General features: G+C 28.8%; 2 protein-coding genes across 2 annotated transcripts in view; one reads left to right on the top strand and one right to left on the bottom strand.

The window, feature by feature from the left end:
* Positions 1-3,485, top strand: part of LOC101513567 (GDSL esterase/lipase WDL1-like) — a 5,620-nt gene extending 2,135 nt beyond the window's left edge. The window contains exons 2-6 of the mRNA XM_004492388.4: positions 557-634; positions 1,700-1,840; positions 2,556-2,629; positions 2,763-2,912; positions 3,085-3,485. Coding sequence (XP_004492445.1) covers positions 557-634; positions 1,700-1,840; positions 2,556-2,629; positions 2,763-2,912; positions 3,085-3,280 — 639 coding nt within the window. The 3' untranslated portion in view covers positions 3,281-3,485. The remainder of the gene's footprint in view (positions 1-556; positions 635-1,699; positions 1,841-2,555; positions 2,630-2,762; positions 2,913-3,084) is intronic.
* A 7,455-nt stretch (positions 3,486-10,940) lies between these two features.
* On the bottom strand, positions 10,941-16,154 carry LOC101513239 (LIMR family protein At5g01460). Its single transcript, XM_004492387.4, has 14 exons — positions 15,666-16,154; positions 15,485-15,570; positions 14,239-14,354; positions 14,013-14,123; positions 13,661-13,759; positions 13,423-13,545; positions 13,166-13,228; positions 13,007-13,071; positions 12,755-12,864; positions 12,511-12,625; positions 12,362-12,427; positions 12,046-12,156; positions 11,612-11,678; positions 10,941-11,521 (listed from the first exon to the last, which is right to left on the bottom strand). The coding sequence occupies exons 1-14, from the start codon at positions 16,013-16,015 to the stop codon at positions 11,474-11,476; spliced, it is 1,530 nt and encodes a 509-aa protein (XP_004492444.1). The 5' UTR covers positions 16,016-16,154; the 3' UTR covers positions 10,941-11,473.
* Between the last annotated feature and the right edge of the window lie 1,668 nt (positions 16,155-17,822).

The raw sequence follows: 17,822 nt of genomic DNA, 5'->3' as shown, positions 1-17,822 counted from the left end.
TATATATATATATATATATATATTCCTTTTTTTGAAAAAAACTAACCATTATAACCATGTCAAAAAATATATATTATAATATTCTATTTTTTTAACATTAAAAGATTGCATCTTCGAAATGTGATCACATGACATATAATATTTTACTCTGCAATAGGAGGTCGCGTTTTCGAAGATGCGACTATTTATAAATTTTTATTTTTATTTTTATTTTTATTTTTTAGTACATGGTCGCATCCCAAGAATACGACATGTTATTAAAAAAAAAAATTCAAGTGATTACAAGATGTGTCTTTTTAAAAATTTAAAAAATAAGACATTTTAATATATAAATTTTATTGTCCAGTGTATTTGGTTAATTTAAAAAAAATGAGATATAATAATAAATAAATAAAACTTAAGAAGAGATCTATAAATATTTAAGACGGCTCTTTTATTATAATATATATAATACATTGGACAACTTTTGCTTATCCTGCCTACACGCTACATTATTTTAGTTGAATATTTTTTTACTCAAACATTATATACATGATATATATATATATATATATAGGTGGATGTAATTTTACGTGGATATGCCGCATGGAATTCAAGGCGTGCTCTTCAAATTGTGGATAAAATATTTCCTAAGGTATTGACCATTCCATTGTGGAAAATGCTTTCGTTTATATCACACTAATGAATTGGTATATGTTTCTATCGGTAACATCTCTATCACTGATGTGGTATATATAGCTAACTATATCAAATATTATTATTGTTTTGGTACGATGTACTCTTCTTTTTTTTTAGCCAAGTCTTGCATGGTATTTTTATCATGGTTCTCTTTGTAAAGAACAATATTATCATGGTCAACTAGGTTGGATTTACACTACAACATACATTATTTTTGGCAGCGATTAATAACGTTTAAAAACTATAAAGTTGTTGTTAATCAATAAAAAATATTGTTTTTTGTCGTTGAGATAAATGTTGTAGCAAAAATAATTTGTAACGATACTTGATATCATTGTTAAAATTAATATTTGTATAACTATAATTATTATATTTTACTTGAAATATCACAATGATTATAGTATAGTTACGATAAATAATTTTTGTCAACAATTACACTTGTTGTAATAAAAAAAATTGCCAACGACAACAAATGTAATTGACATAAATCTATATTTTTCAACAACTTATGTCATTTAATAATATTTAATTATATATTTTTAAATATTTATTTTCAAAATTAGTATTATGACATTAATTTATAATTTAAACGGTCATAAGTCATAACTATTCAAAAATAAATTATATTAGAATATAAGCCATAAATTAGTATTATGACACAAATTATTCAACATTAATAAGATAAAATGTCATAAACTATCCCTCACTATTTAACATGAAAAAAATAGTAAATTACAAACGGTCTTGGTCTCATAAACATTGATGTAATTAACAAATATTGTGACAAATATAGTGACTCCGACTTTGGCTTAAGACATTTGTTTTACAAACTAGGACTATGATAAATGAACACAACAAATATATTTTAAAATGTTATAATAGTTTAGCTTCAAAAAAAATTTGCACGTGACATATTGATCTTTCCGGAAAGGTAGCATTGACATATTGGGAAGATTATATTAAACTTCATATCACTAAACATGATATTTTTATTTTAATGACAACACTTGTAATTATCCAGAATGCAACTGAGCAACCAGCACTAGTAATTGTGTACTTTGGTGGTAATGACTCTTATCGTCCATATCCAAGTGGCGTTGGTCCTCATGTACCATTAGAGGAATACATAGAAAATATGAGGAAGATTGCTATCCATATAAAGGTAAATATTATGGTACAAATTGTTTTACTTTCTTATTATCTTAATTGTTATTATGGAACTTATTTTTTTTATCTATATTTAATAGAGATGTAATATTTGATTAATGACTATTGAGTTAGTTAAAACTCCTTAGTGATTTTTAATATTAGTTAATACTTCATAAGTTGAACTTGCTTAGGAATTAGTTAGTGGTTGTTACTAATAACAATTAGGTGGTTAATCTTCCATGAGCTCTATATATAGAGTATCATATACTTATTTTCTTTAATCTTGTCAATCAAATTCAATATGTTGTTAAACATCCAATATCATTATGCTATCTATTTTTTCATGTTATGTATGACTTAACCTATTTTAGTAATATATTTTCCAACTACATAAATTTGGTTTTAAAACTACACCATTGTACACCACTATGCATATAATAAGTGGCAAAGCTACTCATGTCATCAGGGTAGTTTGAATAATTTGAAGATCAGTTTCTTGCAAATAGTTTATACTAAAAAAGACATTGTTAGTTATTATAGATTTAATTATGAGTTATTTTGACTTTTTAAAATATCATCAAATATTACTTCTTTAACATATAAAATTTTATTAAAAAAAATTAGTCATCTCATAAAAATTAGACTAACTTGGTCGTCAAGGCATATAATTCAGTTCTCATCTCATATTTATGAATGTTATGTATGGTACAATTCTTATTGTTTGGCAGAGTCTGTCAGAGACAACTCGAATTATATTTCTCAGTCCTCCTCCCATCAATGAGGCACAAATCAGTAACAACATGTAGGTTTGCAATTTTGATTATTAGTTAATCGTAATGTCACAAAAAAATTATGGTTACTATCAATCCATAATTAATTAATTAAATAATTAATCTAATATGATATACATAAACAAATTGTTGGAATGAATCCAGTAATGAATTTGGGCAACTCATAAGGACAAATGAAGCATGTCGAATATATTCGGAAGCGTGTTTAGAGATGTGTCGCGAGGAGAATATCAAAGCCATTGATATGTGGTCTTTAATTCAGACTAGAGATGATTGGAGAGATGTTTGCTTCATGTAAGTATACTCTCATACATACTATTGAAATATTTAGTCCAAATTTTGAATCAGATACATTAATTTTCTTTTAACTCTGCTTTTACTATATTTGATTAGTATGTGACTAAACTAAAATTGTCCAAATATACATTTTCAATAATTGAATTTGGTGGTTTGATTATTCTTTTAGTGATGGAGTTCATCTGTCAATTGAGGGTAGCAAAATAGTGTCGGATGAGATATTGAAGGTGATCAACGAAGCAGAGTGGAAACCAAGTCTATATTGGCATGACATGTCAGTTGAATTTGGAGAAGATTCACCATATGATCCTGTTCTTCCTGATGGAGTCACAACTATTAATGTCTCCAACATGCCTTTCCCTTGAAATGTAGTGTGGAACTAGAATTATGTCTTAAATTCATAGAATCCTTTAAGAAATAACAGAATAAAATGTTTCAATGTTGTGCTTAAGGAAATATGGTACCCTTTAATCTTACGTGCTTAATAATAAATGGATGATAATTACTTGACCATGGTTTTTCACCATGTGATTTGTGAAATTAATTAATTTGATTTTGTTTGCTCTTTAATTGTTTCATTTAAATATTCATATATTTGGATTTGTAATGTTTATATCGATAAAGTCTTTCATTAAAATTTGTAATTAATTAAATTATTCTATTAATTTAAATTAAACAAATACTATTATAAGACGGAAAGAAACATCGCATTTAAATGAATAATAACGTCGCACGCAGACAAACAAATATAAAAAATTATGAAACAAAAACTAAATATGTTTGTAAATAATTTATTTAAAAAAATGAGGAAAAAAACAATTTAAAAAATGATTTTAAATTAAAGAATGATCACAAATCATTCATGTATGAAGAGGTAGAGATATCTAAGCTTTGGTGAGTACCAGTAGCGGCAGAAATAAATGACAAAAGAGGTAGAGATATCATAGTGTGTGTGTACCAATGTTTTACACTATGTGAGTAAATGCAATTTTTGACTCTGCTTTAATTGACCAATTGATACGTGAAAAATGTTAAACAGTACGATGAAAAGCAACGATCAAAGATTATATATATATAATCTTTTAAATGGTTTACCTATTTTAACCTCCTATTTTAATATATAGTTAGTTTTTTCAATTTAAAATTTTAGCACCTAGTTTTTCTTAAAAATATGTCTCGTACTATATAGGTTCCTATGTCTCAGAAAGATCCAAAAGACCTCTTGCTGGACCACATGGATAGTTTCAATGACCTTTACTTTAGAGTTTATGCATTATGGCCACGGTTCCAAAAGCCTATTCGTGATTTTTTGAAGCCACTGGAAAATCATAAATGAAATTTTTTGAGAAAGCAGTATAGTTTTGTTTTTTTTTTTAATATAAAAAAAAACAGTATAGATTTTAAGAAAAACGCCGGTAAGTAATTAGTATTGTCCATTTTTTAGACTTCTATCTATTTTTAACAAGGACTTGTAATTTTGTTTACCAATTTAATGATTTGTTCAATTGTATTTTACCCTTATTTTACTATGTTCACAACAATTGTATTTTTTTTTAAATAAAATTTTTAGTCTCTCAATCATCACATTTATTATATTTTTAGTCTCAACCTAAAATTTTGACCTTGATATAATATACTTTTAAGTAACATGATATTAAATATATTGAGGTGACGGAATATAAATGCATTTATATTTATCAATCCATCAAATAATAAAATACAATAATAAAAATATTTTTCACATAAATGAATTATAAAAAAAATGAAGTTATCAGTTATGAAATTACAAAAATTAATAAATATTTTTGTAATTTATTTTTAATGTATTTTATTAGGTCAACATGTTTAATATATCATGTAATTAAAATGTTTACTTTTAAATCATTTAAACATGTAACTTTATGGCACGTGTTAGTTTTTCTTTTTGTTTATAATTATAGGATTTTATTTAGGAGCATACTAGAATTGCATATGTGAAATGTATGTGTAGTGGAAATTCCTACTTCAAAGTTTTAGATTTGATTTTCCTGTCAAATGTTGTAATGAACAATGTGAGTGTTTTTCTAACTCATCATCTAAATAGTATAGCAATTCTAAAAATAAATTAATAGAGAAATAAAACAAGACAAAATGGAAAGAAACAACAATAATATCATACTTTAATAGAAGGAACGTTTGTCACAAAAACCAACACAAACACTACATAAATTAAAACAAACAAAAACCATTATACACGATATCAGACACACCGACATATCCAAACAAACAAACACCATCACACCTAGATATAAGTTCCAAAACAAAAAATAAAGAGTATATAAGATTATAGCTAACTATATCTAAGATTATATATTATACTATGAAGTTAGGATTATAGGAAGAAACATAAGCATGTGAATGTTTACTTGCCTGTGTGGTTTCATAAATAAACAAATATCATGAATTTATAACGGCTATTGATCTTAGCATTAGCAGCAAGCTTTATACATGAATTACAAAGCAATATTTATATAAAGTCATTAAAGGAAAATACATATTAACAAAAATTACGTGATATTATTTCAACAAAATTCTTCGATTAAATTTGAGCGATGAGAAATTTCATATATGTTTTTTGCTCTATTATTATAATATGAAAATAGAAAAACTTTAAATCAATTTTAAAATATAAAATACTTAAATCAATTAAATCATTCAACCAATGCAAATTGCTAATAGAGAAAAAGCAACTCCTTAGATATAGTAAATCATAAATTGTTAAGAAATCCGATAAAATGATTGAAGATGAATACGTATTGAAGAGGAAATCGATTGAAGAGAAAATTGACCGAAGACGAAATCGATTGAAGAGGAAATTGACCGAAGACGAAATCGATTGAAGAGGAAATTGATCAAAGACGAAATCAAAAAAATGATTAAGAAATCAGGAAAAGCTTCTTCAACATAACAACGAAAATCAATGAAGAAATCGGAAAAAACTTTTTCAACGCAAAAATGAGAATAAAAGAAGAAATTCGAAAAAACTTTTACAATTTTTGAGATGAAATAGGAAAAAAATTAAGAAAAAAAAAAAGAAACAGGAAAAATAAGTTTAGAATAGGGGAAAAAATAGGGAGCGGTTAGGGGACATGGCATCCCATGTATTTTTTTAATTATATATATATATATATATATATATATATATATATATATAATATTTATACTAATAAAATATAATAAATTAATACAACAAGCTCTGTATATAGATAAATTACCTAATATCGAAGAATAAACTAATTAATTTCGAACAAACTATAACACTTTAGTTAGCAACTCAACTACTAACTATTATCAAACTTAGTTAATATGTGTATTTTTTAGGAGTGACGCGATATTTAAACATAAGAAAATTGATACACTTTTCAAGAAGAAAGTTTTCGACAAAGATAAAAATCGTAAAGTTGATATATTTTTTTGATTGAATTGTGTGAAGTTCTAAAAACTTGTGTGACTTGTGAAAATTGTGCGACTTATGAAAATTGTATGACTTGTAAAACATGTGAGAATTGAAATTCTAACTGTTGCAACTTGGTATGAATTATGTGAAACTCTAAAAGAAAAAACTATATGACTTCTAAAAATTTCAAATATAATATTTAGTTAATATTAGCAGCTCTCTGGCTCCCCTCGATATTTTGTGCAATATTCGTCACTGTGATGGTACGCTATAATAAGCCAAATTGTGCAACGGAGTTGCCCTCATCGTTACTATTTTTATGAAAAAAAATGCACTACTCTTAAAATAAAAAATAAAAAAATTAAAGAAGTGATGTATCGCTTTTTAATTAAATATATTAATTAATATTTTTATTTAAATTTTGTTTAAGAGAAATATAGAGAAATTTTGTGATTATGAAAAAATAAAAAAAGACAAGACCGTTGACTTACTCAATGACAAGTTCAGAGCCCTGCCAAAGATTTCATCACTATATCAATCCAAGGTGTTAAATGATGTTTACTGAACCGACTCTGTCTCTTGTTATAAATCTGATTTTTGACATTTTGTTATTTTGAATGCAAGTTCTAATTTTAAATCGTGTACCATTAATCAGTAGTTAAAAAATATTTAAAATTTTAACTAAAGTAAATATTGTCTTTTAAAATAAATATTAATAATTATTTTTAAGGTTAATCAGTATTTAAAAAATATTTAAAATTTTAACAAAAGTAAATATTATCTTTTAAAAGTAAATTTTAATAATACTTTTATGATTAAAATAATGATTAAAATGATATTAATTTAACAAAAGTGCAAAAAAATAAATATTTATGTTGTATTTAATCGATATTAAGATTCTCGTTAGTGATGACAACACAACCTGCACCCGCATGTATCCACTCGAATTCGTTTTAATTTGGGCGGAAAAATCTGTTTTGATTGGATGCATGTGTAAGTTTTTTTTGAAGTTAAAACTTGGGGACAGAAACGAGTTTGAGAGTATTTATATTCACTCCGCCCCCAAACTTGTCTTATTAATAATATTATTGTCATTTTAAATTTTATATACATATGTAACATATTTAATATTTTTTTTAATATTATAAATTATAATCTTCTATCGATAGAAAATATAATTTTAATATTTTATTATATTAATTATAATAAATATAATTTTTTAATTTATTATTTTATATATATGAATAGGTGTAAGCGGAGAAACATGATCTTGTCACTGACGAGAATAGAAACTTAAATTTTACATCCAATCTACTTCGTCCATTGTCATGCCTAATCATCATATTATTCATAAAGATGAGAACAATCATGAACTATTACTTCTGACAAAACTTTCCTCGACTGTTTTAAATTTTTTTAATAATTTTTATTTATTGATCTATTGTGTACCACTTATGATACTCGTCAACCTTGTTCTTAATATATAAAATAATTTTTAAAATTTTATATGCATTAATAATTTCATTACAAAATTATTTCTATTTAATTTCTATCCAAGAAATGTAATTTTGTTTTTTAGTTATTAATGGTAAAAATTATGTTAGCAATACATTCTCAACCCACTTTTTAATAAGTTAAAAATTTCAAATAAGTCAAACTAATATATGTGGAACTTTATGAATTTTTCAAACCCATTTAAATTTCAATTAATAGAAGAGTTTGCATTAAGAAAATGGATTAAAAAAATGTGTTAATAGCACATTTAATATTGGTTTCAACTTACTACTTCTCTTCTTATACATTAAGTATTGTTTAGAAAAAAAATGTCCTTCATTTTAAGTTTCTAAATACATTTATTATTAATCCTTAAGTCCTAGTTCAATTGACACATATCAATATTGTTAGGTTGGACGTTTTATTTCAGGTTCGAATTTGAGATTCGCAGTTGTGTGAGTTAATTAAAATGAAATTTATCATCTCTTCTAAAAATTTAAAAAATATATATATTACATTTATCATTATTATTATAAAATATTTTTTAGTCTCCCAAATTTAAAATTTGGCGATTTTAGTCTATCTAATTTAAAATTGCAATTTTAACTCTTTAACTTAAATGCATTTTATAAATGGTTGGTCCCTCTTTATTTTGACTTGGTCAACGCTGATCTAGTCTTATTTTTTATTTATGATTACATGAAATATATAGGTCATTTTTTAAAAATTGGTAGCTAATTCTTTTTTTAATTTTTTTTTTAAATTCTCACTTTTTTTTATTAAATTGTAAACTCATTTTTCTTTAATATTGTCACTTCATTTTTTTTAAATATTTGTAAAAAACTTGTTAACTCTGTTTATTATTAATTAAAATAAACATGTAATAAAATAGGATGTTAAAATTTCCATTTTTTGAAATTAGAGGGGAATGAAAATATTCTATAATAATTTTATGTTAGAAGTAAAATGGAATTGTTTGTTTTAAGATGTGAAGAGTTTGAATTGTAAGCTTTTAAAATTTTATAATTACTGTGAAAAACTATTTGGAGTAAATAATAAGAGTGAAATTAAGAATGGTGTTTATGATATATGTGAGATGATGATCAATATAAAATAAAGAGTAAGGATGAAAAGACATTAAGAATTATATTGGTTCACCAAAAAGTGACTACTATACTCTTTTATAACATATAATACATTCAATAAAAGAAAATGAATATAAAATTCGATTTTCATAAAAGAAAATCCAAATACATTTAGTAATATTCAAATTGGTGATTTTTAATTTTTTAGATCAATTTATAATTTTATTTTGGATTGATTTAGACGTGAATACCCTTAATTTTCAGTGTTGTTTGTCATTCTTGGGTTATATTTTCAGAGTTTACTATCACATATTAGTCCTAATCGCACGAAGACTCGGAATAGTGTGTGGAAGGTTCTGATGATGGATGAATCAAAATTAATGGAGATGGTGCTTTTACGTACTATGATGGTCGAGCAACTTGGGGTTGGGTTGTTTCCAATCCGGATGGGAGATTCAATCTTTGGATTTTCCTACAATATTGGATCATGTTCAATTACTATGGTGGAGCTTTGAGCCGTTCAAATAGGTTAAAAGGCTTGCTCTAGATTGTAGTTATAAGAGAATGGTGATTGAATAAAAATCTTGGGTTGTAGTTTTGCTTTTCATGAACGAGTGTAGTAAGGAAGATCCTAAATCTCTAGAATGTTTAAATGTTATGTTTAGTTTTGATTTATCTAAAATGAACTACTCACTTTAGAGAATAAAATTAAAAAATAAAATGAGTAATCATTTTTTTAATTTCTCATTTTAGGAAAATCAAATTTGTTATTTCTAACTATAAGGTTGGATATGTTTATGTTGAGGCCAATTATGACTTTATTTCTGATTTTTTTCTTCACCTTTATTGGCATAATTGTGATCTTTTCTAGGGCTTCTATTTTTTTATTAATTCTCTTGTTGGATCTAGCCCATTTTATTCACAAAAAAGTCTATTTTTTCAATTAAACTTGTTTGTCAAATTTCTCTCAAAAGTATAAAATTAAGGTCTTTAATATATTATGTAAGTCAATGAAAAGAAATTCTGCTTCATTCTTGGCTCTTGGACTACTCAGTGTCTCTATATATTATATTTAGATGGATTACAATTTTCACTCTGTTTAAAATTAAATAAATCACAATTTTAATCTCTTTGTCATTTTAGTCTTTGACTTAGCAAAAAATTTAAATTAGTCATCGAATCATCCAAATAGTCTTTGAGAGATACAATTTATTATTATAAAAGTCCATGAATTGTCAAAATAATCCACGATTGTTACTAATATTTTGGTGATTCGATGACTAATTTGAATTTTTTTGCAGAATCAATAACCAAAATGACAACATCATGTATTTTCAATTATTAAAATAGTGATTTACTCGTTTAAAATTGGTCTGAAGTATTCGCTTGAATTCAGTCTCCATGAGTTTTTCCTAGAAAATTGTTAAACATATTTCAATTAAAAAAGAATTTAACTCTAATTCCTAGGAAAATGAATTTTGATAATCCAAAAAACTCTAGCATGGTTACAAGCACAAGGCTACTCGTGATTCTTTGGAGCAAAGCGAGTGGTCTCTCGGGGAGTAGAACTAGATGGTGTAACTAGCATCACATTCAGCATGAAGATGTTGGTTGGTCAAAAGCCTCCACAACGTACTAATGGTGTAATATAGTATCAGCACCTTTCAAAATGACTAGAGAGTGGACATTGGCATGACATTTACTTGTGAATGATGAAAATTCATTTATTCATCATGGCTCCTACTATGGGTGCAGATAGTATTACCTTACTATAGCCTAGCTTGCTTCATGCTCTACAATGGGTTTAAAAACTAGATTGGGAAGGGTTGTTGAATCTGACTGCAAGCTAATTGTGGTGGGTTCATAGAGTCAACTGAAAAATGAGTTCCACTTGCTTACTTAGAGAAATTGTTTCTCATGCCTCTTTTAACTACAAAATTGAATTTATCAAAAGACTACGATCGCTCACAATCTTGTTAATATCATAGAGACAAGTAAAAACAAAGCCGGTAATCAACAATTTTCAACATCAGATGCAAAAGACTTGAAAACGGTAATACACATTCTGAAAGGCCCAGAAGTTCCTATCCTTAGAAATCTATTACACAAAGAATGAGCTACACAAACATGAACATAAAAAAAAAACAAAAACTGCTGGTACAATTTTCTCTTTTGCAAGGGTTGCATAACCTCGTAGTATTGTGGTAATCCAGTACTCTTTCCGCGCAAGCAACAGTATATTTAATTACATATATATTGAGCAGAATTAATGACACAAATCAAACAAAGAAAATAGTGATACATACACGGGCAACAAAAGAAGCAAAGACCCGAAGTTGTAGCTCAAGAACCCATCTGATGAGTGGACTGCATACAATGATTCTCTACTCAGTTGATGATCAGCTTACCCTATAGCTTCTAACATGAAACAAATCCAGGCCTCAGCACATCCAAAGATAAAAACCATTGTCAAGGATATGACAAGAGACAAGGAACCCCCAACAGCTACTTTCAGAGACTATTCCTCAGGGCTACGCCACGCCTCATGTAGACAATTGGAACCTGCCGCTAGGCTTTTTTCTTCTCCATCCCTGATATTTTCAAATCAAAAATCTTTTAGTATCGACAAGAATATTACCATGCACAAAAACCAGGAAGATCCATTTCTGAGGTACACTTACAAAGGCAGCATAATACACAAAGGTCAATCCGGCCAAAACAACAAATGCAATTTGAAATACATTGTACCTGTAATATGATAATAACCAGCAAGTCAGACAATGTCATCGTGGGTAATGGTAAAAAACTAAACCCACTTGGGTATCATATAAACAGCTTATGCTAATTACATCCAAAAAGAAAAATAAAATAAGTTCTACAGGTCTTCAGATCTCTAACGTGTCATGCCAATTTACTGTACATATCAGACAACAGCATTCAGATTAGAATCTTGTTTGTCAATTTTTGGTGTTTGAATGGGAAGGAGGAAAAATAATACGGCCATCCCACTGTGTGGTCCAAACTTACTAGTTACAAAATAAGGAAAAACTGTTCCAAGTAAAAGTGCAGGGGACGAGAGGCAGAAGAAACAAGAAAGAAATCCAGCTTAACTCACTTGTACAAATATTTAATTCCACGAAGAGACTCCAAAGTGTGACCAAATATTTCCTGGGCAGCAGTTGCTTGGGCATAGTAGGCAAATGCAGTGGAGCAAAACTGAATCACGCTGAAAAAGTAAAACAACAGAACTTTCAGCAAGGTTGTTGACATTATCACGACAACATAAGTGTCTCACACTATGTAGAACAACACTATTCTCAACGCTCCAAAACACTTATAATACTACTCAAACAATGAATCATGTAATTCGTTTTGACATTACAAATTTAAAAATTTGAAAGGGCTGAATTGAAGGTACAGACTATACTGACCTAATGGAACAAAGAAGGATAAGGCCCACATTAAACAGAAAAGAGTTCATGAGAGTTGCTCCCCACCTGCCAGAAGCATTTACGTAGTGAATTATCAGTAAGTATATTACATAATCAAAACAGAAAAATGCAATGATCAATTGAATTACTTCATGGGATGTATAGTGATGAAAACTAGTCTCAAACCAAGCATCGTGGCACCAGCAATCACAGCAAGGAGAAGGTAGAAGCAGAAAAATGCAAACGCAGCTGTGCCAAGCAGACCTGTTAAAACAGAAAACAACACACATTACTTAGAATAACTAAATGAATATCAGCATATAACAAATCAGTAGGAAAGATAACATATAGAAAAGCTAATATATTGAATGCGCATTTCAACTTCCAACATACCCCAGACATCATCTAGCTTGATGAAAACTTCATTCAGGAAAGGAGAAAGGGGAGGATCAATTAATAGATAGATAATAATATGAGCAACCCATGCCACTGAAACAATCAGCCTGTCAAAATTTTCAAAAACTTGAGTTAGATATTACATGGGAAACATAATTGCTTAATTAAGTAATCTTTGTAAAAACTAAGTAAACGTCATCAGACACCATGCATTCACAGCAACTTTTATTGTTATGTATTACTGCTTACCCTAGAATTCCGAAAACAAGTTTTGCCAGATAACCAAGAACTGTTAGTGCCCATGTTGTCTCAGCCTGCATTCATGCAGGATCAGTTAGAAGGGAAATCATTACTGATTACACATTGATTATGGCAGGAAGTTAAAAAGTTGAAAATCTGAGTAACGACCTTTTCCCCTTGTGGATACATCTCTTCAAGAAGTTTTACATCTTCTTCTAATTGAAACAACTCCTGGAAATTATGTAAGATAAGCAAATTACTAGAATCACAACACAGACTATGAAAATTCAGTAACTGTACAGTTACTTCCCCAAACTAGAAGACGATGAGTTAAATTATATTATATAGAAAGCCCATGCCAACACGAATATCCTCATAAAAAGAATGCAGTAAAGACTAATGATAAATCACCAACATTTCTTTACCTTCTCTACTTCCTTTACATTTTTACGATATTTTCTACCCTTTGCACCACTTCTTTCTTCCTGATGGAGTGCCTCAGCTGCTTTTTTCAACTCTTTTGCTTTTTTACCAAGTTCAGTTGCTTCCTACAGTATCCAACCAACCATGTCATAATGTTAGTATGGCATATCATATATCATATAAGAAATACGCATACAATCAACAATTTAATATAATTCCTTCAATAACAACATATAGCACCTTGATATACTGTGAGCGAGTGATAACAGCCTTTGGACGTCGGATAAATGAAAATATAAGTCCTAGCGGAAGACAAGCAATACCAACACCACCAAATATCTGCATTGAATAGTGACAACAAAATGGTAAATCCCACAGATAGCAAAACTTGTACTTACTATAATGCGGTATGGAAAGCCTATATTTTACATCTAGAAAGTTAACACAATATCATTCCCTAAAGAGAATAAAATAACACAATATTCTAAGTCTAATTCACATACACTTGTGAAGGACATGACAATCACCACCAAGCCTAAACCTAGACTGAATTTGAAGCAGGAGTTATAAGTTTTATGAATAATGAACTTACAGCAAAAAGCACAGATCCAACAATAGTAGCAAGAGCTACAACATATTCTGGAAAGGTTGAACGCATAGTCCATGTTTTCTCTGATGAAGGGCTAGCAGAGTATGCTGAGCACTGTTAAGGACAAAGAGGACAATAAAACAGAATCAGTACAACAAAAATATTACTGTTTCTGTTCAGAAAATAACAGAAGTAGAAAAATAATAAACTATTCCAGGGGAAAGAATACCTGATGGGCACCACTTCCAACACATTGTTGACCACTACTGAGTCCCCATGAGCTAGGAAATGAACTTGTTGATGAAGAAAGATGCCTAACCGTAAAATCCACCTTACCAACAACCCCTAATATATAATCACATAATGAAAGCACAATCAGACAAAGCTCATATTAAACCACATCAGATTTGAAATATTTACACTTGATTGTGGGTGGATTGTATGTTTTTTCTACAATTCAATTTGAAATGATGAATGAAGATGCTTATCCTTCTTATTGCGATTATTATTATACTCTGATACTCAGATCATATTCTGATAAAAATATAAAATTATAATTGCGAATCATGAATTTATGGAATCAAGTAATATTTTCACATTTGTCAAGTATTTTTGTTTTCATGTAGATAGGCTTTTAAGCATTTTTTTGGTTTCTAACTCCAACTACCGTTATAAGGGAAAGCAAACTGATTTTTTAAGTTGAAGTGTTCAATAACTGTAGTTGTTCTTTTGGGAAAAGCTTTTGTTGTTATGTTTGGGTCTTCTTCCCCACACTTCTCATCTATCTTCACCAAGTCCAAGAATCATTCTGCCACCTTGCCTCCCCATTAACATAAACCACTCCTTTTCTTAATCCATCACCAAAAATTACTTATAAATCACTTAAATTGGTAAAGCAGCACTTTCCTTAAAACCTGCAAATAATCAAAAATTAATCTCCACTCTTTCTTCACTTTTATTTTAATAACCCACCCAAAAAACACATTTTTTCACATTTAGAGACAGCTGTGAAAAAATCCAATGATCCTTCTAATGCCTAATATTGGCACCTATCCAAAAACACAAAAACTTTCCACTTCCCATGATCCTTCTAGTCCAAGACTCCTTCACTAAACTAAGAGCCACAACACCCAACACATTCTCACTCACATAATAAACTCTTAAATGGCTGCTCCTCTCCTGTCTGCAAAAATCCCAAAGAATGTGCCAGCAAAGTCTCACTATTTCAAGTATTGACCCAAATGCATTAATTACCCTAACTCCACCATTTCTTTTCACGTTAATAAACAGTCCTATACTACCAAATTGACATCAAACAAATTCAATCCATTATCCAACCACCCAAGGTTCACGTAATCCTCTCAGTCCTTGAAAATGCACTTCAACTGACACACAAAGTACAACTCAGTCCTACCTTACACACACAATAGTAATAGAAAATTTTCAAATTTAACAAAAGTTGATATCATCCATACCATACAAAATACCCAGAACAAGAGCGCACACTATAGCAGTCGTCACCACCCAACACAATGCACTCTTAATCCTTTTACCAATACTCCTGCAAACAAAATTCACAAACATCAAACACTTCAAATCCAAACCTAAAAAAAAACCGTTTTCTCAATTCCTCACAAAAAAAAAAAAACTACCTACTTGTCCTGGTCGCCTTCGTAGTAGAACATTGCGAACGGAATGATGAAGAAGACGAGAATGGCATCGATGATGTAAACAGCGAGCCAAAGGTCTTTCATCGGAAGCGTGAGATTACACGCGCCATTGTAAATAGCGTGCCGGCAAGCTTGCCGGTTCGCCACATCGGCGGGAAGCATAAGTATAGAGATTGCGGCCACCGATAGTCCCAAAACGACGACGAATTTGGGGAAGTAAGCCTGGTTAACGTCATCAGGATGCTGGTAGTTCACGAGAAGGTACACATTGACAAGGAACACGATCACACAAACCACTATTGCTACGATCACGAGGGCGAGGTTGAAATCGCCCATACCGATTCGCGAAATTCGAATCGAATTGTGAAATTCGATTCAGGATTAGGGTTAGGATTAGGTTGTTGTTCGGATCTGGTTTAGAGAGAGGGAAATGGAGAGGAATAGAAGATTTGGCTCCGGTGGGTGGTTTTTTGCTACGGTAACGGTGATGGTTTTGATGTATAGGTTGGAATGACGGTTATGTCCTTGTTGCAGTTGATAAATAGAGTGCGTGATGGTGGAACTGTTATGGGTATAGATGTAATTTGGCGGGGTTTGTTTCGATGTGCAAGCAAAATTCAAACCAGGCTGTTCCCCCAAATTAAAAATCGGAATGAAGACGCGGTTATGTGATGGAACATGGTAATGGGCTGAACCGGCCCAATATGTTCTGGCTCGGCTAGCTGTTTTGATCTGGTTAATTACATGGCTTGAAGAAAATTAATGCTTTGACCACAAAAAATTTAATGTTGATAATTTTGTTTTTGAAAAGATTTTTACTATACTAGTATTTATTGTAAAGATTTTTTTGGTCAACTTTATTAATGATAACTAAATGTATCTTTTATTTTTGGATCATGCTAATAAGTGAAATAAAATGAAATAAAAAAACAGGTTTTATTGGGCGTTCTTTTGAGAAATTTGAATAGAAATTTTCACTTTTAACAATTTCAAAGTATAAATTATTAATCTATTAATATATTTTTTCTACAATTAGATTTTTAACAAGTGACCCAAGAATATTTGTTTGTTTTTCCCTTTATTTATTTTTGTTATGTGTAGTTATTTCAAAGGATTTTTTATGTTCATTCAATTTCTCAAAAGAAATAGAGCTAACATTTACTGTAGTTTTTTTAATGTATAAAATCAATAAATATTTAATTTATGCCACATGTTTTAAAAATTAGTTTAAGCACTTGGGTCATGCATGGGTTAGGAACTATCATTTAAGATAGAGTTTAATTTATCTGTGACGACGATATGAAAAAAGTTACACAATCGTTTATATTAGTGATAGTAAAAATTGTTATGATTAAAATCAAAATGATTTAATGGTTATGATTAGTTAACCATATAAAAAATACAAACAGTAATGGTGCATGCATATAAATAAAATTTTGTAAGTCAATCTCTAAAAAATTTGATATTGTGTTGATAAAAAAAAAATATCGCTATTATAATATATGATACTTTAAAATAATAAATAATAAACATAGTAAAAAAAATTATATTTTGGTATACAAAAAATAATACAACTCAAATAATTACCAAACATGTATCACACTAAAAATAAACAAAATATAAAATAATTTTTATGTGTTTTTAGAGAGTTAATTTCCATGTTAAAACTCCTAATTATGGTTTAAATATATATATATATATCACTTTTGACATGAAAGTCAAAAAAAAAATTACATTAGGACATTTTCATTTATTATTACTATATACAATGTTAATAATGTAAGACATTTGCACAATTCTAGTTAAATTAGATAAACTAATATAAGTAGGCTTAAACTCATACAACATAGTTAACTCGGATTCGGATATCCAGTATAAGAGGTGCCAAAATTGAAATACTTCTCAATTATTTTTTCAATATCATATAAATAAATAAATATTATTAAAAAAATGTTAAAATAATTTATTTTTGTATAGGAAAATGTTAGTGTATTATTTTTATTTTCCTTCTTCTCTAGGGTTTGAATATGCTCCATTTACTTCTTCGTTTCCTCAACTTTGAGTTCAAACTAGTTGAGATATCCAACATCCACCGAAAGTAATTCTAATTAATTTTTTTTATGACAAAATAGTTAAATTAGGT

This window comes from Cicer arietinum, chromosome 3 (genome assembly GCF_000331145.2).
Source record: "Cicer arietinum cultivar CDC Frontier isolate Library 1 chromosome 3, Cicar.CDCFrontier_v2.0, whole genome shotgun sequence".
NCBI classification, from domain to species: domain Eukaryota; kingdom Viridiplantae; phylum Streptophyta; class Magnoliopsida; order Fabales; family Fabaceae; genus Cicer; species Cicer arietinum.
Note: the sequence above shows the minus strand (reverse complement) of the source record. Positions and strands in the feature narration are given on the sequence as shown.

Excerpts from the sequence above, each read along its gene's own strand:
- LOC101513239 (XM_004492387.4), bottom strand. The coding sequence starts at position 16,015 with ATGGGCGATTTCAACCTCGCCCTCGTGATCGTAGCAATAGTGGTTTGT. Across the intron at positions 14,124-14,238 it reads TTGGAAGTGGTGCCCATCAG|TGCTCAGCATACTCTGCTAG; the intron begins GTATTCTTTCCC and ends TGTCCTTAACAG. Across the intron at positions 12,157-12,361 it reads ATCCTTCTTTGTTCCATTAG|CGTGATTCAGTTTTGCTCCA; the intron begins GTCAGTATAGTC and ends TTACTTTTTCAG.